Source organism: Bubalus kerabau, chromosome 12 (genome assembly GCF_029407905.1).
Source record: "Bubalus kerabau isolate K-KA32 ecotype Philippines breed swamp buffalo chromosome 12, PCC_UOA_SB_1v2, whole genome shotgun sequence".
In the NCBI taxonomy this organism is placed as follows: domain Eukaryota; kingdom Metazoa; phylum Chordata; class Mammalia; order Artiodactyla; family Bovidae; genus Bubalus; species Bubalus kerabau.
This window is the reverse complement of record NC_073635.1, coordinates 37,042,315-37,067,633: the sequence shown is the minus strand read 5'-3', so window position 1 is coordinate 37,067,633 and position 25,319 is coordinate 37,042,315. Positions and strand designations below refer to the sequence as shown.

At 37.5% G+C, this 25,319-nt stretch overlaps 1 protein-coding gene across 11 annotated transcripts in view; it reads left to right on the top strand.

The window, feature by feature from the left end:
- Nucleotides 1-25,319, top strand: part of RNF17 (ring finger protein 17) — a 115,021-nt gene that overhangs the window by 74,314 nt on the left and 15,388 nt on the right. For all 11 annotated transcript variants that reach the window (XM_055542614.1, XM_055542612.1, XM_055542622.1 and 8 more), the window contains 8 exons: nucleotides 1,497-1,727; nucleotides 2,365-2,515; nucleotides 2,657-2,775; nucleotides 8,152-8,242; nucleotides 9,236-9,351; nucleotides 10,962-11,251; nucleotides 13,274-13,437; nucleotides 23,471-23,590. In XM_055542614.1, coding sequence (XP_055398589.1) covers nucleotides 1,497-1,727; nucleotides 2,365-2,515; nucleotides 2,657-2,775; nucleotides 8,152-8,242; nucleotides 9,236-9,351; nucleotides 10,962-11,251; nucleotides 13,274-13,437; nucleotides 23,471-23,590 — 1,282 coding nt within the window. The remainder of the gene's footprint in view (nucleotides 1-1,496; nucleotides 1,728-2,364; nucleotides 2,516-2,656; nucleotides 2,776-8,151; nucleotides 8,243-9,235; nucleotides 9,352-10,961; nucleotides 11,252-13,273; nucleotides 13,438-23,470; nucleotides 23,591-25,319) is intronic.

Genomic DNA, 25,319 nt, shown 5'->3' with positions numbered 1-25,319 from the left:
GATTGCTGATTCCTGCAGACTGCAACCAGTCTTACTGTTTCCATTGTATCTGTTCTGTGTGTGTGTAAGTCATTCAGTTGTGTTCTACTCTCTGTGACCCCCATGAACTGTAGCCCACCAGGCTTCTCTGCCCATGAGATTCTCTAGGCAACAATACTGGAGTGGGTTGCCATGCCCTCCTCCAGCAGATTATATCTGTTGCCTGTCCTCAAGTTAGAACGTGAGTTTCCCTTGATCAGTGTTTTCCCTGAGCACCTAAGGAGTAAGAAGAAAGGAAATTGAAGTCCCACAGTCTAGTCTGTTGGGCTCACCTGTATCATACGTGCACACTATCCTTTATAAAATAAAACATAATGTTTCCCAAATAATCTGGCTCCTGTGTGCTTCAAGGTTCATGCCATGACCTATTACTTTACTATGCCAAAGCTACATATTTTTCCTTTGGTTTCTGGAATGCCTCCCTAACTTCTGCTTGTCCTTTTAAAATCTTAATTGAAATGTCACTTAATCAAAGAAACCTTCTCCAGCTCCAAGAATAGGTTAGATTTCATTGGCCTATTCCCTTGTTCTTTGAAATTTATTTTTTGTGTAATTATGTAATCACTCACTATCGTAATACCATAAGATCCTGGAGGACTGGACCCTGCTTATTTTGTCCACTGCTGTATCTCTGGAACCTAGGACTCTTGGCTCACAGTATGTACCCATTAAGTATTAGTTGAATGAAAGAAATAAGTATCGAGATCTGGAGCATAGAAGAGAGAGAGACCTGATTGGGTGAATCAGATGGGGAGTAAACATATCCATGATAAATGAGTCCATCATTTTCATCAATCATCTCAATCTCCATAGATGAACATGCAACTCTGAGCATTATCACTTACAGGAGAGAGAAGCCCAGAAAAATGGTAGATCAGGAACCTGAGATTAGAGAAAAACCAGGAACCAAAGAAAGAGAACATTTCAAGAAGGCAAGAGTAGCTAGTTTAGGCTCAGAGTTCATGTCAAATAAGGAATGAAAACTATCCAATAGATTGAGAAGGAAAAACTTAGCCCCTTTGGTTCTAAATGCTTAATTCAGTAATTTTGCTTGTTAACAGATTTTAAAATAACAATTGTTTTCCACTTGTATTCTCATTGACAAACAGTTTGATAACTTTTAGGCAAAGAGAAATATTCAAGTTACCAAAAAAAATCCTGAATAATTCTGTTCTTTGGCGAGTACAAAATATCAGTAAGGAATGATGAAATTATTAGCGCACTTGGTATTTTAAACTGTTTTTAAAGTAGAAACCCTGGATTTTACATGTTTTTTTTCCTTTTTGTCCTTTGTTAGTCATTAAGAACTCTTTTTTAAAAAGACTAAAATTGCTGTTAATATCAAAACTGCAAAGCAGTGAATCATAACTAAAATTGTTTATCTCTAGATCTAACCAAATAAAAACATAAATATTTTGCAAACTATTCATATTGCTAATGGGTTTTTTTTTTTCCAGATATACCCTCAAAGATAATTCTAAAAAGCATATTGAAGTGTGGGATCCTTCTCCAGAAGAAATTATTTCAAATGAAGTAAACAACTTAATAAATCCTCTGTTTGCAAAATCTCTACCTAGTGAGGATCTGCAGTCACTTTATAATAAGGAACTGCCTGTGCACATCTGCAATATAGTGTCTCCTGAGAAGATCTATGTTCAGTGGTTATTAACAGAAAACTTGCTTCATAGGTATAACATCCAAGGAAAATATATTGTGCATATAGTTTATTTTCTGTATTTTATTTCAAAGATCTAGAACTCATAAATACAGAATTTTAAAAGTACAAAACTATTTCAGCTAAATGGTCACTTAAAAACTAGTTAACAGTATACAAATAGTATATTAACTGATTATTTTTATTGTATGAAGATTTATATATTCCACAAAGGCTTATTGAGCACCTGTTATTTGACAGCCAGTATTACAGCTGTTGGGGAAACAGTGATAAAAACATGGACAAGTTTGTGCAGTCATGGAGCTTACATTCTAGTAGAGGGAATGACAGTGAACAAAGAAAGTTACCTACAGCAGGAGATGATGATGAAGACAAGAAAAATAAAGCACCTGGGCAGGAAGACCTCACAGAGTCAGTAACACTTGAGATAAATCCTCAAGGCAGTGAGGAAGCGAGCCTTAAAGATGCCTGGAGGGCACTCATATCAGGCAGAGGGAAGAGCTAGTTCAAGACCCTGCAGTAGAAATGTGCTCAGGTGCTCAAGGAGGAAGGAGGCATCCAGTTTGTTTGGAATAGAACGAGGGAGGGAGGTCAGAGAATTGTACGTTACAAGAAAGTTTCAGAGATTAAAAATTTTTTTCTTTACATAGTTTAGGAGAAAAGATGGTTGCTGCTTATGAAAACTCAAAATGGGAACCTGTTAAATGGGAAAATGATATGCACTGTGCTGTTAATATCCCAGATAAAAATCAGTGGCGAAGGGGCCAGATCATCAGAATGGTTACAGACACATTGGTAGAGGTAAATGCAGAGTTAAAAATATAATCAAGAAAGTAAATGCATTTTGTATTTTCATGCAATTTTTATTATGCTTTTCAGTTTGCAAAAAAAAAAAATTAAAGCATTATTTTTCCATAGACTTAAAAGTTATTGTTTTCATAGGTCTTGCTGTATGACGTGGGTGTTGAACTAGTAGTGAACATTAACTGTTTAAGAGAACTTCAAGAAAACCTAAAGACAATGGGAAGATTATCTTTGGAATGCTCTCTTGTTGATATAAGGTAGTTTTTATCTGAGTAAAATTTCTCGTGACTAATATGATTTTAAGTATTTTTCTTTTTGGATTCTGATCTGTTTTTATTTTGCTGACATATTCTGAAATTTTCATAAAGATCTAGTTAATTTTAAGGTTTTGGGAAGCAGGAAGGAAAAAATACAAAGCACATAAACTTTGGTGGTATTAAGGAGAGAGCGATAGATGAGTACAACAGGTATCTAGATTAATTTCAAACTGTTAAGAAAGAAACTTGAGACACAGATGAAGATGGGAATAAAAAAGTTTCTGCTGATAAGTCCACTCACTGCCTTATGGGGATTCCCATGTACATAACAAGATGTTTTTCTCTTGCTGCTTTTAGGATTTTTTCTTTATCCTTAGCTTTTACCACTCTAACTATAATGCGTCTTGATGTGATCCTTTGGGTTCATCTTATTAGAACTCTCATGGGTTTCCTAGACCCGGGTATCTGTTTGCTTCCCCAGATTAGGGAAATTTTAGCCACTTTACAAAAAATTTTTCTGGTTCTTTATCCCCTTCTTCGTCTCAGATTCCTATAATGCAAATGTTATTCCACCTCTTGTTGCCTCCAAAGTTCCTTAAGTTATTTTCATTTTTTTTTTTTTTTTTCATTTTGTTGCTGTCTGGGTGAGTTCCACTGCTTTGTCTTCTGCTTGCTGATTCGCTCTTCATCCTCATCCAGTCTGCTATTGAACCCCCCTCTAGTGCATTTTTCTCGGAGAAGGCAATGGCACCCCACTCCAGTACTCTTGCCTGGAAAATCCCATGGATGGAGGAGCCTGGTAGGCTGCAGTCCATGGGGTCGCTAAGAGTCGGACACGACTGAGCGACTTCACTTCACAGTGCATTTTTCATTCAGTTGCAACTTCTGTTTTGTGCTTTCTTATACTTTCTGCCTCTTTATTGTTGTTCTTGTGGTGGTCTTCCATTCTTCTTCTGAGTTTGCATGCGTACTAAGTCACTTCAGCAGTGTCCAACTCTTTGTGACTCTATGGACTGCAGCCCATCAAGCTCCTCTGTCCATGGGATTCTCCAGGCAAAAATACTGGAGTGGGTTGCCAAGCTATCCTCCAGGGGATCTTCCCAACCCAGGGATCGAACTCGCGTCTCTTGTATCTTCTGCATTGGCAGGCGGATTCTTTTACCACTGGCACCCCCTGGGAAGCCTCACCTGAGTTTGGCAAGCATCTTTATGATTACTTTTCAGTCTCTATCAGGGAGATTGCTTATCTCTGTTTTGTTTAGTTCTTTTTCTGATGTTTTAATCTTATTCTTTTGGTTAGAGCATATTCCTTTGTCTCATTTGGCCTAGTTCTCTGTCTGTTTCTACACAGTAGGTAAATCAGTTGTCTCTTCCAGTCTTGGCAGAGTGGCCTTATGTAGGAGATGCCCAATGGGACTCAGGGGTACCTGCCTGGCCACCACAGCCCGGCACTCTAGGGGTGACCCCTCTGTGGGTATCTCCTTCTGTGGTGGCAGGGCTGCAGCAGCAGCTGGGCACTGGGGGACAGACCTGTTGTTTGGGTGGCTCTGAGGTCCAGCTGAGGCTCAGGAGCGTAGTGGGCAGGACTTTCAGCATGGGAGACCTGTTGGTGCTGACTGGTTAGAGGGAGAATTCCAGTACTGGCGAGAACAAGGTAGCCAGAGATAACAAAAAAAAGTTCCTGCCAGTGTCTCCATCCCTGGGAAACATCCCAGGTGGTTCCTGTCTCTCCAGCAGATGCTTTAAGATTTAGTAAGAGGGTACTCTTCGTATGTTGTCCATGCACTTTTCAGTGTGGTGTTTTTGCACTTGTTTTTAGTCTGGGCACAGGCCCTGTAAGAGCAATTTTTCTGTTCTCTGCTCGTCTCTAGTTTTCCTGGTCATATTCCCTATTGGATTTCAAAGCCAGGTGTTTTGGGAATCTCTCCTGTGTAGAATCTAGGGGTTTGGGTGTCTCATGTAGAGCTCGAATCCCTGGCTCCTCAGAGAAGAGATTTATATCTTTGTGATTCCTCCTGGTTATGGATCGCAGCAGCTAGGGTGTGGGTCTTTACCTGGCAAGAATGTGTCTCTGCCGCTCCTACCTTTCTTGATGCTGTCCTTTTACCCTTTGTTGTGGAGGCTCTACCCTTTGTTCATTGATAGAACAGAATTCTATCAATCCCTTTACCGTACCCAACTTGGTAGAGAATGCATTCCTGTAGACACCTTGAATCAGATGACTTAAGGACTACAGTGGAATACCACCATTTCAAGAGTGGAATAATAGCCTTAAGCATGTCTGGACCATATATTAATGGCCTTAACAGGCCTTATTTTGCTTAATCATCACAGCAAACCTTTAAGCTATGACTAAGGTATTATTTGGAGAAGGCAATGGCAACCCACTCTTGCCTGGAAAATCCCATGGACAGAGGAGCCTGGTAGGCTGCAGTCCATGGGGTCGCTAAGAGTCGGACACGACTGGGTGACTTCACTTTCACTTTTCACTTTCATGCATTGGAGAAGGAAATGGCAACCCACTCCAGTGTTCTTGCCTGGAGAATCCCAGGGATGGTGGGGCCTGGTGGGCTGCCATCTATGGGGTCGCACAGAGTCGGACACGACTGAAGCGACTTAGCAGCAACAGTAGCAGCAGCAAGGTATTATTTAAAGACAAGAAAATTGAGTCTTCATGAGGTTAAATATTTTATAATCCAGAGTAATACATCTAACTGTTGAACTGGGATTATAAGAGTTCCAATTCTAGAACCAGCATACTAACCGCTATGTTTTACTACCCTTCTGAGAAATCTTTTTGTATAGATTTCTTTTTATTGTGGTAAAGTATGCACTAACATAAAATTTACATTTTTAAGTTTACAATTCCATCACTTCAGTCACTCAGTTGTGTCTGACTCTTTGCAACCCCATAGACTACAGCACGCCAGGCTTCCCTGTCCATCACCAACTCCCGGAGCTTGCTCAGACTCATGTCCATCAAGTCGGTGATGCCATCCAACCATCTCCTCTTCTGTCTTCCCCTTCTCCTCCTGCCTTCCAACCTTACCCAGCATCAGGGTCTTTTCCAGTGAGTCTCTTCTTCCCATCAGGTGTCCAAAGTATTGGAGCTTCAGTTTCCACATCAGTCCTTTCAGGAATATTCAGGACTGATTTCCTTTAGGATTGACTGGTTAGATCTCCTTGCAGTCTAAGGGACTCTCAAGAGTCTTCTCTAACACCACAGTTCAAAGACATCAATTCTGTGGCCCTCAGCTTTCTTTTTTATGGTCCACCTCTCCCATTCATACATGACTACTGAAAAAACCACAGCTTTGTTTAAGACAGACCTTTGTCGGCAAAATGTTGTCTCTTCTTTTTAATATACTGTCTAGGTTTGTCTGTCATAGCTTTTCTTCCAAGGAGCAAGCATCTTTTAATTTCATGGCTGTAGTCACCATCTGCAGTGATTTTGAGCCCAAGAAAATAAAATCTGTCACTGTTTCTGTTATTTCCCTATCTATTTGCCATGAAGTGATGGGACCAGATGCCATGATCTTTGTTTTCTGAATGTTGAGCTTTAAGCCAACTTTTTGACTCTTCCTCTTTGATTTTCATCAAGAGATTCTTTAGTTCCTCTTCATTTTCTGCCGTAAGGGTGGTGTCATCTGCATATCTGAGGTTATTGATATTTCTCCAAGAAATCTTGATTCCAGCTTGTGCTTCATCCAGCCCAGCATTTTGCATGATGGAACAACGGACTGGTTCTGAATTAGGAAAGTACATCAAGGCTGTATATTGTCACACTGCTTAATTTAACTTATATGCAGAGTACATCATGCAACATGCAAGATGTCCAAAAGTTAATATTTTAAAATGTATGCTCATAATAGGTCATAGAAAACCTTAATGTTGTGTGTATACTGATACTATCTGTATACCATCATAAATAAAAAACCATAACTAATTCAAGAAGTCACTAATATAAGTTTCTTAGCTGATAAGAGCACTGTTTGGGCTTCATAATAGTTTTGCTAAATCCTATTTGGTCAAACTACATACACAGTTGATGTCATTAGTTCACTGTCGTAAACCATCTAATGTGAAAAGATTTACCAGATTGGTTCTTTACTCAGAGGATGGGGCAACTCTGATGAAACTCCATCTATATCTCTTTAGTGGTGCATGTGGGGTAAGTAACTTTAGTCGTGGTTGACCCTGTGACCCCATGGACTGTAGACCACCAGGCTCCTCTGTCCATGGGATTCCCCAGGCAAGAATACTGGAGTGAGTTGCCATGCCATCCTCCAAGGGTACTTGTTTATTCTGTAAACATGGATTTCATGGTTAGAAACATCTAAAGTCACTCAGTTTCCACTCTGCAAACTAAAATAGATGATGAAATTGATATTCTGCTCTTCATTGATCTGTCAAGTACTTATTGAACATTTTTTAACCATGAATATTAAAAATAATTTTTTATAAATGAAGCTAATATTCATAGTAGCAATTCATATTAGCTTTAAATTCCAGAAAAAATCTTCCAAAAATATTTGGGCAAAGAAATCATCATTACAAAGGGGCTGTTCTATTTGTATTTCCATTACGAATTTTTGGTGTGCCTTCTGTGTGAACTGTGGACTAAGACACAATACATATAAAACATACAACACATAGTGTACATATGGCCCTTTGAACAACACAGGTTTGAACTTCACAGGTCCTCTTATACATAGTTTGGCACTACAACATCTGTCGTTGGTTGTATCTGAGTGCAGAACTGCCTTATGGAGGGGGCCAGCTGTAAAGTTATACACAGGTTTTTGACTGCATGGAGGGTCAGCACCCCTAACCCCACATTGTTGAAGGGTCAAATGTGTATACATATAACATATATCTCTGCTTTCTGAGTTTAAGGTGTAATTAGACCTGGGTCGGGAAGATCCCCTGGAGAAGGGAATCCACTCCAGTATTCTTGCCTGAAGAATACCATAGACAGAGGACCCTGGCAGGCTACAGTTCATGAGGTTGCAAAGAGTCAGACATGACTGAGTGACTAACACTTCTAACTTTCACTTTTTTCCAGCACACATGAAATGTATATAATAGCTTTAGAAAACTTAAAGCATACTTAAATTTTAAGAGTTCTCAGTGCAGCCTCAGAACAGATGTAAATAAATAACTTAGCATGTAATTTGGGCTGTAAGGAGACTAGAGGGATGAACAAAAGGCTATGAAAATGGGGAAGAAATTTAAGAGAATAATACAAAGCCATGTTTAAATTGATTTCTCACTACATATGTTGTTGATTCAAATATATATGTATATGATGATTCTTTTATGTTTCTTTATCCTATGCTATTTGTTGTAAGACAAGGTGTCATTTTTTTATTTTAGACCAACAGGTGGGAGTGACAAGTGGACAGCGACAGCCTGTGACTGCCTCTCATTGTACCTCACTGGAGCTGTAGCAACCATTATCATACAGGTGTGTGACAAGGTGAACAGGTAGAGTAGATATATATTGGTTATTTCATTGGTGTTTTGTACAGGTCCATTTATTTTGTTGAGAAAATAATAGCTATTTGGATTTTTTTTTTTTTTTTTTTGGCTGAATGGCACATGGGATCTTAGTTCCCCAACTAGAGGTCAGACCTGGGCTCCTTGGCACTGAAAGTGCAGAGTCCTAACTGCTGGACCATCAGAGAATTTCCTGTTTGGACATTTTTTTACAACCTTTTTTGGTCTTCAAGTTATAATGCCTGTTTGGGAATTTTTTATATTCTTTATAAGTTGGAAAGTTAGGTTTCTAGGTCTGAAAGGTGTTTGTATGAATATGGATTTGAGAAAGGATACATATATAGGATAAATCTTTTCAGAACACTTAAGTATTTCTTGCCTCCTTAACCTTTTTTTAATTTGATACATTATTGCAGTAATGCAATTTGATTCATTTTATTGCATTAACAATTAGAATTTTCCTATAAGTAATTTTATGTTAATTTTTTCTGTGTGTACTTCCTTCTTTTGTAATTCCACAGAAAGCAGAATATGTGTTTTGTAATTCTTTCTTTGGGTTTTCATAGAAAAAAAAAAAAGGCACACCTGGGAAAATATAGTTTAGTTATATAACTTACAAAGTATTTAGGAGAATAGAGAACTTGTAACTGAGGGTGTATTCCTCTCTTCAACCTTGAATGGGAAAAAAAAAAGTTTTCAGTCATCCTTTTTTCTTCTCCTTTTGGTAAACTTCACCTTGACTATGAAGTGTTCATGATAGAATTCATAAAACAACTGTCTTCTCTGTTGACTCTTTTCCATGCTATTTTCTCTCTGATGTGTTCAGAGATCAAAATTACTTGGTTGGAAATTTTTCTTTCTGGCATGGAGAAATGTGGAGGGAATACCTGTGAAAAGTGTAATGTTTATAAGAAGTTGCATTTTTGAGTCTCATGTTTATTCTGCTCTTAAATCACTGCAGGAAAACAATACAACATGGCCCTTACCTGTGAAAATTTTCTGCAGAGATGAAAAAGGAGAGCGTGTTGATGTTTCTAAATATTTGATTAAAAAGGGTTTGGCTTTGAGAGAAACAAGGTATAGACTGTTTTTAAAAAATAGTTTGTGATGGACGCTGCTTTTTTGCCTGTGTAAATCTTTATATCTGTGTGTGCTCAACCTAAATTGCCTCTTGTTTGTTCTTGAAAATGATTTATATATAACCTAATCCTGAGGAGTCAACTTACAAATAAATTCACTCAAGATTGCTGAATGTTTAAATCCCTACTGACATTTTTGCTTTTATACTTTCCCCTTTGCTCTGGCGTTTACACTTTAAACCAAAGGAAAAGAGAATTACACAGTGGGTACCAAATCTGTGCTCTTTGGCCTCATTTGCTTAGACAGAATGTTTAAACTTTATGTTAAAAGTTCTGGTAAGTTTATATCAAATATATTTGTGTGAAATAGGTCAAAAATGAGTAGAAGTGGGTAGCAAAACAAAAGTAATTGAACAATATTTACATGTAAAGATCCTTTCAGGTACTAAGTTTGGGGTTTAAATACCTTGGTCCCAGGGGAGAAGGATCAGGCTATTAACTGTAGTAGCCCTAGTTTCCTCTTTTTATCTCTTTCCTTTTAGAGGTAGAAGTAGATTAGGGTTGTAAATACATCTTCTAGGTAGCAACCATCACCATTCGTGGCCAGATCTCTTTTTTCATCTTAGATTATTATCTCTTACCCTACTTCGATCAGGACCCCAATCTTAATGAAATGAAAAGAGAATGAGAGATCAGAAATAGTACAGAACCCAAGGTATTTGGCCAGTGTAGTAGATGCTGACTGGCAAGCAGCCAGGCTCTGCAGCTAGTCTTATGTTGACTGACTACAGGCTGACACAGTTCCTTGCTGCAGGAAATGATAAAGTGAAAAGTGCTGGGCAAATTAATATTACCAACAGTATCTGCCACTAATTTAACGTTCTTTTCTACTTTTCGGCAGTAAAACTACTATCTCAAGGCTGGGGATGTTTGTTGAGAAATTATGTAACTGTTTTATCAGTGCTCATTTCCTTTTAGAAGAAAGTACAGAAAAATGGAAAAAACAAAAATCTGTAATTTTTCTAACATGAGCAATGTCTGTATTTCCTTCTAGGATATTTTTGTAGGTTTTTTTAATTGGAAGAGAATAACAGGAAGTAAAACAATTATCAGTGAATAAAGCATGTTGCCACTAATACTTAATATCTGAATAATATGAGAAAACTGTTTTTAAGGGCCTTATTATCTTTATATTATTTTATGAATGTTAACTTGCCACATGTATTGATCTGTCTTTGGGCTAAATTAAAATCAACTTGAAGCTGTTGTATTTCCCAGTAACAACTAATTAATTGTGTGGTACTTGAGATATACTTAATAGAAGATTTTAAGAGAGAATAGCATGTAAATGTCAGATGGTAATTTAATGCATTTAAGTGAAGTTCAATTGCTTTATTCTCAACAAGCTCATTCATAATTTAAAATAATTCTCATACAACTTAAACTATGCTCATTTTTATGTAACAAATTATACTAGGATATCCTAAACTAGAGCAAAATGTTTTCTTTACATTTCAAGTATATTTGAATGATTCTTTTTATATTGTTTTCCCAGAATATTTTTATTTGCTCATGGTTGGATATATTATTATTTTTTGCATGTTACAGAATTAATAAATTAGATAACAGCCATTCATTATCCCAGAAGTCTTTGGAAATCCCCCAGGAACAAGGAGAATCAGTGGTTACTAAATGTATTAAGATTAACTCTGACCCTGACAAGAAAGCTGCTTTTGGTATCAGTGAACCCAAGGTGACTGAATTTAGGGAGAAAATTCTAGAGCCAAGAACCACTGGATGCTATAAACCACCAGCTATTCCTAACCAGAAAGTATTTGAGGCAGTAGTCAGCTGCATTGGTGATGATGGAACTATATTTGTGGTACCTAAATTATCAGGTAAGAACTTTCACTTTATATAGGATTATTCTGTAAAAGTAGTTGCTTTTACCACTAGGGAATTCTCTAGTAAGATCCACATGGACTGAAATACCTTGGGCAGATATTTAACCTTTCTGAACCTTATTTTCATTCACTGAGTTGTTATGAGGATTAAATGCAGTAATGCACAAAAAGTGCTTTACACAATGCCCAGCACATGAAAATCATTTATTGAGACATTGGGTATGGATAAACGCTGGGCCTAAATGAGCATGGAGGTGGTTCCCTTAAACAAGTTTGTAGGCTAAGAAAAAAGAATACAAAAGTTTGAATTCATTTAGAATGAGAAAAGAAATCACAGTCAATGACTGGAGATTCAGGGCCATTTGAGATTTAGGTGGTCCCTGAAACCTCTTTAGACTTACGTGCTCACACTTCTTTCTACAACCTGATTGTGTCCAGAACACTCAGTAACTCACAGCAACTCGAGCTTTCACAGGACTTAAACTCTGTTAGCTTCATAGTAAGTCCACCTATGGAGAGAGGTATGGGGGCTATGAATTTGTTGAAATTTTTTGTCTCATTTGTTAAAGTCCTGAATATTGTTTTTTGAGAACCAGACTAAATCTGTGTAATTGGCAATTCTAAAAGTGAGTAGTGTTTCAGACCTCTAGCAATAGTACTTAACCCAGAAACTTTCTTGATGTGTACAAATAATCATAGGTAGAACTGGTTGCCAGATGCCTTCCATCCAATCCCCTGATACTGATAATGTGGGTTAGCACTATTACACCTAGTGTATAGAAGAACAAACTGAGAGTTGGTTTTGTTTTTTTTTTTTTAAGCCACCCTGGAGTGTATGTGGGATCTTAATTCCCCAGCCAAGGATTGAACCCATGCCCCCTACATTGGAAGGGCAGAGTCTTAACCGCTGGACCACCAGGGAAGCCCCTCCCCCAGACTGAGGCTTATGTTTAAGAACTCACAGCTAAAGTGGTTGAACTGTTACAGGAACTGACACCAGAGCTTACCCTTTCTGGTATAAGTTATGGGGATATATATTTATTGTGGAAATAATGAGCCAATTAATCGGAAGTAGCAGTAATAGAATTTTAATTTTATATCTGCAGTATTACGCTGTATCTAAGCATCGAATAACATATAACTTGTGTTCTGTTTCACTTAGATGTGCTGTCAAAATGATGTTAACTTAAAGCACTAGTTGTTTTATATTAGGGCTATCTGGTATGTGTTTAAGAGTTTTACGGATTTTTGCACTTCCAAAATAATGCTTGCACTTATAACCAGAGATCAGAATAATAATTTACATGTTGTTAGTCAGTAGTATGGAGAAGGCAATGGCACCCCACTCCAGTACTCTTGCCTAGAAAACTCTGTGGATGGAGGAGCCTGGTATGCTGCAGTCCATGGGGTCGCTAGGAGTCAGACACGACCGAGCAACTTCACTTTCACTTTTCACTTTCATGCATTGGAGAAGGAAATGGCAACCCACTCCAGTGTTCTTGCCTGGAGAATCCTGGGGACGGGGGAGCCTGGTGGGTTGCCGTCTATGGGGTTCTCACAGAGTTGGACACGACTGAAGTGACTTAGCAGCAGCAGTAGCAGTCAGTAGTATGTTTTGAAACATAGAGAAGTTACTGACTGAGTTAGATTTGTATTAAAGTTCTATTATGTAGGGACTGATTTTAATTCCTTTTATCTAAGTGGTGAAGTGGGACTTCCCTGGTGGCTCAGATGGTAAAGAATCTGCCTGCAATGTGCAAGACCCAGGTTTGATCCCTGGGTCCAAGAGATCCCCTGGAGAAGGAACTTGGCAACCCACTCCAGTATTCTGGCCAGGAGAATCCTATGGATGAAGGAGCCTGGCAGGCTATAGTCCGTGGGATCATAAAGAGTCGGACACAACTGAGGGACTAACACACACACACGTGGTAAGGTAACTGAAGTTTGATGATGACTTCATTTGAGAATGGTAGGGAATTTTTCCTAAATGCTTTCTATTTTTAATAATTTCTTCAGAATTTGAACTAATAAAAATGATGGATGAAATTCAGAGTAATTTAAAATGCCTTGGTCTTTTGGAACCTTATTTCTGGAAAAAGGGAGAAGCTTGTGCAGTAAGGGGATCAGATACTATGTGGTATCGAGGCAAGGTAATGGAAGTCATCGGCAGCACTATCAGGGTGAGTCTGAAATTCTTTTGTGACTATTTGAAGGCTAAATGCTATAACATTAAATGGTCTTTTAAGTGGAAAGACATGAAATTCTGATTAAAACATCTTTTATTGAGTTCATTCGTGTAGCCGAATCAGTTAAATACATTATATATTTACTTGTAATAAGGATTTCTTTTTTTATTTTCAAGTATATTTCTTAACCTGAATAATAAAAAAAATTTCCTGATAAGAATTTTGCCACTAATATTTTAATGGTCATTAAAATTTAATTATAATTGTCAGCCTTATTTGTGTACATGGTATTAAGTCAAACAACTTGTTTTCCAGTATTTTGTATATCTCCTTAGCAAATTTGTTTATGGGACTCCTAATTTACCCTTTAACATTAAGGGTTAATTTACCTTTACAAAATACTAAAAATAGTGCTTGAGTTTCATCCAGAATCTTCAGAAAGAGCTGCATACAGGTGACCCTTAAACACACTGAGGATGGGGGCTCCAACATTTTGTGTAGTCAATTTGAGTATAATTTATTCCGCTCTCCCATATCCACAATTCTGTGTCACAGATTTAACCAGCTGTTGATCGTGTATTGATAGCACTGTAGTAGGTTTTTATTGGAAAAAATCCATGTGTAAATGGACCTTCATAGTTGTGTTGTTCCAAACCTGTGTTGTCCAAGAGTCAACTGTACTTTGAAAAAAAGTGTATGTAAAAATCTAGATGAAAATGCCTCCACTTACGTTGTACTTACCAAGTATAGCAATGAAATCAAGAGACATTTAGCCTGTGAAGATTTTGGTTTTAATAGGGGTGGAAAAATTAAGAAGAAAAGTCTTTTGTTAATACTTGTACAGGGGATTATTATCTATTTGATGATGATACCTGATAGTACATAGCACTTTAGGTTTCTAAGCTTTTATTCACATGTCTGTGTTTGTTTATATTTTATTGTTTACTTCTAACTATCATAGATGTAGATTATTATTCCCATTTTACCAGTAACATAATTTATTTTTATGTTCAGTGATGTTCCCGAAGTCAACCTGTCAGTGAGTGGTGGTGCTGGAATTCATATCTAAGCCTCTCATTCCTAAATTTCTGATCTAAGTCTTGTGCTTTATGTGCTGGAATACAAATTTTACATGTTTTTAATAGAATTTAAATGGTTTCAAATTTTGGGTTAGTATTTAGGTGTTGATGCATGGATACTTACAGATGCATGTGTTTATAAGCAGATAAGTCCATTTTCACATACATTTGAATTGTTCAGATTACCCTTTTTCTTTAATATAAAAGTAACTTGAAATTCAGTTTTCATTGTTATCATTGTTACATTGATAACAAAAATTCAGTGTTATCATGAATTTTACGTATATGGAATCCAAATAAACAAGATAGTGGTGAACTGTATTTTTCTCATACTTTCTAATATCTCTGTTTTTAAAATTTATTTTAAAATATTTTGATACTGTAATCTTTTAAGGTTATCCTCTGATCTACATTAAAAAATAAACATTACAACATACCCATGCACTTACCCTAATTACCTATAATGTACTCAAATATTTTTTTACTCAATTCTATTTCAGTTTTTATATTTTTTTTATTTAGAGAATACTTTATTAGCTTCTGTAATCAAACCCATGTAGATAAGACCTTATATATTTAATATAGTGCATTCGGATCAGATCAGATCAGTCGCTCAGTCGTGTCCAACTCTTTGCGACCCCATGAATCGCATTACCCATGTACAAATGGAAAAAATTATATTTAATGTTTATAGACCAATATGGCTGTTAATTTCTGTACAATGCCAACCCAACACAGTACAACTGGGATACTTTTTCCAAAGTTGACAGCACATCCAAAGTTTCCAAAAATTCAAATTATATTTATTTATTTATATAAAAAGACCAATAGCAGTATGTTATGCATCAATAACAGCAACAGCTTTTCAAAGTTCTGCAATCATCTGAACAAAATTATAGAGACATCTAGCACACTCCATTAAAAAAAAAAAAAGTAAAAAAACAAAACCTCAGAAAACAACAAAGTTCTGTTACTGTTGTGGTACCTGGCACCATTTTTTAAAAGTATGTTTCTCAGTCATCATCTGGAAAGAAAACGTTCGAGAATAACATCATTAAAAACAGATCTGATAAAGCATGGTCACTACTACATATCATAAAGCAGCTACAAGATATTTTACTTTCCCAGAGGTATGATACAGTACAGTCCTACATCTGTGATACTAGAGGATATAATTTAAAAGGCATTATTTGAGACTTGATTCTGCTTTTCTAGCAGAGGGCCCAAAGGATGGTTATGACACAGCTTTCGTACAGAAATACACCTTCTTAGATAGGATTTCCTTTCTTTAGTGGCATAGTTCTAGGTACTCACTGCTCTCCATGAACATCAGCTAAAAACTGATTAAAAAGATAAAACACAGCCGTTGAATTCATACAAAGATGACTGAGGAGAGGCAAGCAGGACTCAAGTAGTAACCAACTCCATCATATCTGAATTGTTAAGAGCGTCATGGAAGAAAGGAGATGCCAAGTACCACTTCAAAGCTTTGGGCCACAACCAAAACACAGCATCATTTCAAACAGAAGCAGTAGCCAGACACTGCCCATTTGGATATGTTCAAGGATGTTGATGTCACTATTTCATCATCTGCTCACTCATCCAGGAAGAAGGGGAGATCAGTTACTATTTCAGGTGTTTTTTAATGCTAATTACCTTGGGCTTTCTTGAGCCCAATTAAACAGTGATACATTAATTTCAGTATGTTGGGGTAACAGAAATAACTTATTGACATCCCTTATTCTTGAAACAATTTAGAAATTGAAGTGTGGAAATGAAAGCATTTAAAAAATGGGTTGTTGAGGACTTCTCATTTCTGATTCCACATTTAAGGAGTTTTGAAGTTGCCATACCATCCTATCAACAATTAAAAAGCTGAACAAACTGAAAAACCTCTTCGAGCCATAAGAGATGGAGTACACTTTGAAATATGCCAGAGCATTCTGTTCTCCTTAATAAGGCCTGCACTCAGGAGAAAGTAGTTCATCAGGGCCTATTATCAGAGGCAAGTGGACATGGGGGAAAGGAAATTACCCAATTCTAGTTAACTCTAGACTTCCACACAGGAAGACCCAACTCCAGCCCACTATGTCCATCATCTCCTACTTAAGGAGGGGAGAACAAAAGACTGAGAAACACTTGTAAAGTTCATAGTTTGATATCATATGCTCAGTGAAAGACTTAAGACCTAATCATAAGACTGTAGAACAGATCCCCTTCTCCCACACCTTCCTGCCATGTTACTGAAGGCCTTTTACACAGAACATGTCCAGCCATCAGGAAAAAATACTGAACAGCATGTTATTGGCATAAAAACAGATGTATAGATCAGTGGAATAGAATAGACAGCCTAAAAATTAAACCACATATGGACAATTTATTTATGATAAAGCCAAGAATATACATTGGGGATAGGATAGTCTCTTCAATAAATGGTATTGGGAAAACTGAACGGCCACATGCAAAAGAATTAAACTTGACCATTATCTTAAACAATACACAAAAATTAACTCAAAACAGATTATAAAGTCTTGAACATAAGACCTGAAGCCAATTAAACTCCTAAAAGAAAACATAGGCAATAAGTTCCTTAAGGTCTTGGTGATAATTTTTTGGAGACATCAAAAGCAAAGGCAACAAAAAAATTAGCAAGGCGGGCATCAGACTAAAAACCTTCTGCACAGCAAAGGAAACCATCAACAAAATGAAAAGGCAACCTACTGTATAGAAGAAAAATTTTTTAATGTTTTTTTTTGTAATAATATATTTTATTGTATTTTTTAACTTTACAATATTGTATTGGTTAACCCTCGTCCCTCCTCCCTCCCCGTACCATCCCTCTGGGTCGTCCCAGTGAACCAGCCCCAAGCATCCAGTATCGTGCATCGAACCTGGACTGGCGACTTGTTTCATATGTGATATTATACATGTTTCAGTGCCATTCTCCCAAATCATCCCACCCTCTCCCTAAAGGGTTGATATCCAAAATATATAAAGAACTCATAAAACTCAAGTCCAGAAATAAAACCACTTAATGGTCAATCCATGACAAAGGAGGCAAAAATACACAATGGAGAAAAGACAGTCTCTTCAATAAATTGTGCTGGGAAAACCAAACTGTAAAAGAATGAAATTAGAACGTTCCCTAACACAATATACAAAAATAAACTCAATGTGGTTTATAGACCTAGGAATAAGACTGGATACTATAGAACTCCTAGGGGAAAACCTAGGCCAAACACTATGGTGTAAATTGTAGCAATATTTTTTTGGATCTGTCACCTAAAACAAAGGTACTAAAAGCAAAAATAAACAAATGGAACCTAATGAAACTTAAAAACTTTTGCACAGTGAAGGAACCATTGACAAAAGAAAAAGACGATGTACTGAATGGGAGAAAATACTTGGAAATGATCTGACTGATAAGGAATTAATAGCTAATGTATATAAACAACTCATAGGACTTAACATTTTAAAAAAATGGAAAATATTACAACATTGTAAATCTATACCCCAATAAAAATGAAAACAACCTGGTTTTAGTGAATTGATAGCAACCACTGTGGAAAACAGTATGGAAGACTCTCTAAAAATTAAGAAAAGATCTACTATGTTGTTGTTTAGTCACTGAGTTGTGTCCAACTCTTTTGTGACCCCATGATCAGTAGCAGTAGCCCACCAGGTTCCTCTGTCCATGGGATTTTTCCAGGTAAGAATATTGGAGTGAGTTGCCATTTCCTTTTCTAATGGATCTTCCCAACCCAGGGATTGAACCTGGGTTTCCTGTACTGCAGGTGGATTCTTGACCACTGAGCCTCCTGAGACACCTCTGGAACTACTGTATGATCCAACTCTATCCAAAGAAAACAGGAATACTAATGTGAAAATATAGTATGCTCTCCTGTGTTTATTACAGCATTACTTACGATAGCCAGGATATGGAAGCAACCAAAGTGTCCATTGATGGATGAATGGATGAAGAGATCGATGTGTATATATAGAATGGAATGTTAGTCAGTCATAAAAAAGAAGAAAATTTTGTGATTTGTGGCAAAAGGGATGGACCTTAAAGGCATTATGCTAAGTGAAATAAGACAGGGAAAGACACATACTTAAGAATCTCACTTTTATGTGGAGTCTAAAAGATGACAAAAATTGAGCTCATGGATATGGAGAACAGATTGGTGGTTGTCACTGGCAGGATGGGCAAAATGAGTGAAGGGGGTTAAAAAGTACAAACTTCTAACTATAAAGTAATTCATGGAGGTACTGTAATGTATAGCATGGTGACTGTAACTAATAATCATGTACATGTGAGAATTGCTAAAAGAGTAGATCTTAAAAGTTCTCATCACAAGAATAAAAATGTTTTGTAACTATGTGTGGTGATGGATGTTAACTAGACTTACTGCTATTATCATTTTCAACATATGCAAATGTCAAATCATTACATTGTATACCTGAAACTAATGTTACAGGTCATGTCTAAATTTTAAAATATTAGGCATACCCAAAAGCAGAATAACACAATTTGGAGAGACAAGGAAAGTATCAGAACCAGACATGACAGGGATGTTAGAATTATCAGAATAGGAGCTTAAAAAAAAAAAGGCATGTTTAAGATGCTAAGGAGTAAGTAGACAGTATTCAAGAACAGATAGGTAGTGTAAGTAGAGAGCTAGAAATACTACCTCTAAAAAGTAGAACAAAAACTGAAAAAAAAAAAAGAACCAAATACCTAAGAACTGTGGGACAGTTGCAAGCATGTAACATGCAGATTAATGGAAATACCAGAAAGTGAAGAGAGAAAATAATACTTGAAAACTTATGACTGAAAATTTCCCCAAATGTATGTCTAGACACCTAACCACAGATTCTGGAGTTCAGAGAACACCAAGCGGAATAAATGCACAACAAAAGGTCTGTCACTTCAAATGACAGAAAGTCAAAATTAGAGAAAAACCCTGAAGGAAACCAGAGGAAAAAATAACTTCACCTATAGAAAAACAAAAGTAAGAATTATGTCCAGCTTCTCCTCAGAAACTATGACATGACAGTGGATTGAAACATTAAAAAATTTAAAACATTTAAAATCTTGAGAGGGAGGGAAAAAAATCAGCTTAGAATTATGTACCCTGCAATATTACGACACTCAATTGTGAATGTGTCTGGTGGTGAAAGTCTGATGCTGTAGAGAACAATATTGCACAGGAACCTGGAATGTTAAGTCCATGTTCAGTTCAGTTCAGTTCAGTGAGTCAAGGTTAATTGGATGTGGTCAAGCAGGAAATGGCAAGAGTGAAGACCAGCATCTTAGGAATCTGTGAACTAAAATGGATGAGAATGAGCAAATTTAATTCAGATGACCATTATATCCACGACTGTGGGCAAGAATCCCTTAGAAGAAATGGAATAGCCCTCATAGTCAACAAAAGAATCTGAAATGCAGTACTTGGGTGCAGTCTCAAAAGTGACAGAATGATCTCAATTTTATTTCTAAGGCAAACCATTTGAAATCACCGTAATCCAAGTCTACACCCCAACCACTGATGCCAAAGAAGCTAAAGTTGAACTTGTATGAAGAGCTACAAGACCTTCTAGAACTAACACCAAAAAAAGATGTCCTTTCCATTATAGGGGATTGGATTGCAAAAGTAGGAAGTAAAGAGATACCTGAAGTAATAAGCAAGTTTGGCTTTGGAGAACAATAAAGCAGGGCAAAGGCCAATAGTTTTGTCAAACTCTTAGCGTGTTTTGTCAGTACAGGCTGGTCATAGCAAACACCCTTTTCCAGCGATACAGGAGCACATGCACATCACCAGATGGTCAATACTGAAATCAGATTGATTTTATTCTTTGCAGCCAAAGATGGAGAAGCTGTATACAGTCAGCAAAAACAGGACCTGGAGTTGACTGTGGCTCAGATCATGAACTCCTTATTGCAAAATTCAGGTTTAAATTCAAGAAAGGAGGGAAAACCACTAGGCCATTCAGGTATGACCTAAATCAAATCCCTTATGATTACACAGTGAAGGTGAATAGATTTAAGGGATTAGATCTGGTAGACAGAGTGCCTGAAGAACTATGAATGGAGGTTTCTAACATTGTACAGGAGAAAGTGAACAAAACCATCCCAAAGAGAAAAAAATGCAAGAAGGCAAAATGGTTGTCTGAGGAGGTCTTACAAATAGCTAAGAGAAGTGAAAGGCAAAGGATAAAGGGAAAGATATACCCAACTGAATGCAGAGTTCCAAAGATCAGCCAGGAGAGAGAGAAAGACTTCTTAAATGAACAGTGCAAAGAAATAGAGGAAAACAATAGAATGAGAAAGACTAGAAATGGCTTCAAGAAAATTAAAGATACCATGCAAGGATGGACACAGTAAGGAAGACCTAACAGAAGCATAAGAGATTAAGAAGAGGTGGCAGGAATACATAGAAGAACTGGATAAAAATGGTCTTAATGACCTGGATAACTGTGATGGTGTGGTTGCTCACCTAGACATCCTGAAGTGTGAAGCCAAGTGGGCCTTAGGAAGCATTACTACAAGCAAAACTAACAGAAGTGGTGGAATTCCAGCTGAGCTATTTCAAATCCTAAAAGATGCTGCTGCTAAAGTGCTGCACTCAATATGTCAGCAAATTTGAAAAGCTCATCAGTGGCCACAGGACTGGAAAAGGTCAGTTTTCATTCCATTCCCAAAGAAGGGCAATGCCAAAGAATGGTCAGACTACTGTACTGCTACACTTATTTCACATGCTAGCAAGGTTATGCTGAAAATCCTTCAAACTAGGCTTCAGTAGTATGTGAACCAAGAACTTTCAGATGTGCAAGCTGGGTTTAGAAAAGGCAGAGAAACCAGAGATCAAATTGCCAACATTCATTGGATCATGGATAAAGTAAGGGAAATCCAGAAAAACATCTGCTTCATTGACTATACTAAAGCCTTTGACTGTGTGATAGTCACTCAGTTATGTCCAGCTCTGTGACTCCATGGACTAGACAGTCCATGGAATTCTCCAGGCCAGAATACTGGAGTGGGTAGTCATTCTCTTCTCCAGGGGATCTTCCCAACCCAGGGATGGAAACCAGGTCTCCCACATTGCAGGCAAGTTCTTTACAAGCTGGGCCACAGGGAAGCCAATTTGACTGTGTGGATCGTGACAAACTGGAAAATTCATAAAGAGGTGGGAATACCAGACCACCTTACCTATCTCCTGAGAAACTCTATGTGGGTCAAGAAGCAACTGTTAGAACCAGACGTGGAACAACAGACTGGTTCAAAATTGGGAAAGGAGTACAACAAGGCTGTATTTTGTCACCTTTCTAACTTTACTTACGTGTACAGTACATCATGCAAAATGCCAGACTGGATGAATCACAAGCTAGAATCAAGATTGCCAGAAGAAATACCTATAGCCTCAGATATACACATGATACCATTGCTAAAGAGCCTCTTGATTGAGGGTAAAAGAGGAGAGTGAAAAAGCTGACCTAAAACTCAACATTCAAAAAACTAAGATCATGGCATCTGGTGCCATCACTTCATAGCACATAGATGAGGAAAAAGTGGAAACAGTAACAGATTTCATTTTCTTGGGCTCCAAAATCACTGCGGATGGGGAGTGCAGCCATGAAATTGAAAGACGCTTGCTTCTTGAAAGAAAAGCTATAACAAACCTAGACAGCCTATTAAAAAGCAGAGACATCGCTTTGTTGGTAATATAGTCAAAGCTGTGGTTTTTACAGTAGTCATGTACAGATGTGAGAGTTGGACCATAAAGAATGCTGAGTGCCAAAGAATTGATTGTTTCAAACTATGGCGCTGGTGAAGACTCTTGAGAATCCCTTGGACAGCAAGGAGATCAAACCAGTCAGTCTTAAAGGAGATCAGTCCTGAATATTCATTGGAAAAGACTGATGCTGAAGCTGAAGCTCCAATACTTCGGCCACTGATGCAACGAGCTGACTCATTGGAAAAGACTCTGATGCTGGGAACAACTGAGGGCAAGAGAGAAGGTGGCAACAAAGGATGAGATGGTTGGAGGGTATCACTGACTCAATGGACATGAGTTTGAGCAAACTCAGGGAGATAGTGAAGGACAGGGAATCCTGGCGTGCTGAAGTTCATGGAGTCTCAAACAGTTGAACTCGGCTTAGCAACTGAACAACAAGGACTGAATAGGTGGAGCATAGAGGATTTTTAGAGCAATGAAACACCCTGTGTTTTCACAGTGTCAGTCCCATAAGGTGTATACCACTAAATGAACCCTGATGTAACCTCGGTGGACCTTGATTATGATGTATCCATATAGGTCCATGATTATAACAAATTACCATTGTTGTACAGGGTGTTAGAGTGTGAGAGGTGGGATGGGAGGTGAAGGGCTATGTGGGAAATCTCTGTACCTTTTCTCTAAATTTTGCTGTAAACCCAAAATTCTTTTAAAAATGAAGTCTTTAGAAAGTTACTTTACAAAAAAGTTTGAGGATCACTGGATGATTTAAAAACAAGTTTCTTTCTCATAGAACTTCTCAGAACCTTTGTTATGCATGTGATTCTCCAAGAAGGGAACAATACATGCAGTTTCTCAAACTGAAGCTGTCTGAGGAAAACGGAGAATTTGAGAAATACTCTTTCATTAAGTGGAAATCAGAACTTCTAAAATACTTGGAAAAACAAAGATTTAAACATCCTCCAAAAAAATTGGTTCTTCTCAAGAAAAAATGTTCATGTGTAAGAAAACCTTTTGACAGTGAGGTTTGATAATACTCTGGGATGAGGAAATAATGATGTTATTTTTTTGTCTGGAGATTTTTTAAAATCTAGATTTATCTCTGTTTCTGGAATGTTTTCTTTTTAATAAAGAAATAACAGAAGGAGTTCCTTCTGTCCCCTGATTTTTAGTAGTAAATTTTAATTACAAGTTTTATTTTTTCTCTGTTAGGTACAATATTTAGATCATGGATTCACTGAGAAGATTCCACAGTGTCATCTTTATCCTATTTTACTGTATCCTGATACACCCCAATTTTGTATTCCTTGTCAGCTCTATAACACCATACCTGTGAGTAAACAGTGATTTGTAGGGTGGTTAATTTTAAGTACTGCCTTTTTATTAATAATAATTTTTAGAAATTGGAATGTAAAATGAAATCCCTTTCAGTAAATAATAAAATATTTAGAAATAAGCTTATTAAGACAACTAAAGGGTGTTTATGAAGAAAACTACAGGATTATACTAAAGGGTATAAAAACATTGAATAAATTTAAGAGATACAATTTCTTCATAGATGAGAATTTTATTTGAGATTATTGATTTTTAGTTATTGTTTCAAGAAATTGGAAGCTGGAGCAGAGAAAGGAATAGCATATTATCTCTTGCTCCATAACAAATTAAGCTTAAAATTTAGTGATCTGAATCAACAATAAGCTTTTTAAAAAATTCATACAATTCCTGTGGTTCAGGCATTGGGAGCAGCTTAGCTGAGGGTTTTAGCTTAGCATCACTGGTGACACAGCAGCAAAGATGTGCACCAAAAATGCAGATCCAAAGAACTGACAGATAAGGATCTGCTTCTAGATGTTCACTCACAGGGCACTGGCACTAAGCTGGGACTTCTCATGGGCTTTTGGCAGAAAGCCCCTGTTCTGGCTATGTGAACTTCAACATAAAAGGTAACAGTCACTTCCCTGCTGGCTCAGAAGTAAAGAATCTGCCTGCAGTGTGAGAGACCTGGATTCGATCCCTGGAGGGGAATGGTTACCCGCTCCAGTATTCTTGCCTGGAGAATTCCATGGACCGAGGACCCTGGTGCGCTGCAGTCTGTGGGATCGCAGAGTTGGACACAACTGAGCAACTAACACTTTCACTCATTGTAGTCATTATACAAACATTGCATTGACATGTTGGTCTTTTTTTCCTAAGTTTTATGACTTTTTTTTTTATTTTAGGGCTTCCCTGTAGTTCAAACAGTAAAGAATCTGCCTGCAACGCAGGAGACCCAGGTTCAATCCCTGTGTTGGGGAGATCCTCTGGAGAAGGAAATGGCAATCCACTCCAGTATTCTTGCCTGGAGAATCCCATGGACAGAGGAGCCTGGTGGACTACAATCTGTGGGATCACAAAGAGCCAGACATGACTGAGCAACCAGCACCATCACTAAACATTCTTTTTTTGGGGGTGTAGGTTTATATTTTTAAATCATAAAATGCTTTAAGAGAATAATATTTGAGGAGGCTGATACCAATTATTAGTTTCTTTTTAATTAATTATTTTAATTGGAGGCTAATTACTTTACCATATTGTAGTGGTTTTTGCCAAACATCGACATGAATCAGCCATGGGTGCCTGTGTTGCCCATCCAGAAACCCCTTCCCACCTCCCTCCCCATCCCATCCCCCAGGGTCATCCCAGTGTACCAGCCCTGAGCACCCTGTCTCATGCATCAAACCTGGACTAGTGATCCACTTCACATATGATAGTATACACATTTCAACACTAGCCTTTCAAATCATGCCACCCTTGCCTTCTTCCACAGAGTCCAAAAGACTGTTCTTTATATCTGTGTCTCTTCTGCTGTCTCGCATATAGGGTCATCGTTACCATCTTTGTAAATTCCATACATATGCGTCAGTATACTGTATTGGTGTTTTTCTTTCTGACTTACTTCACTCTGTATAATAGGCTCCAGTTTCATCCACCTCATTAGAACTGATTCAAATGCATTCTTTTTAATGGCTGAGTAATATTCCATTGTATGTATGTACCACACCTTTCTTATCCATTTGTCTGC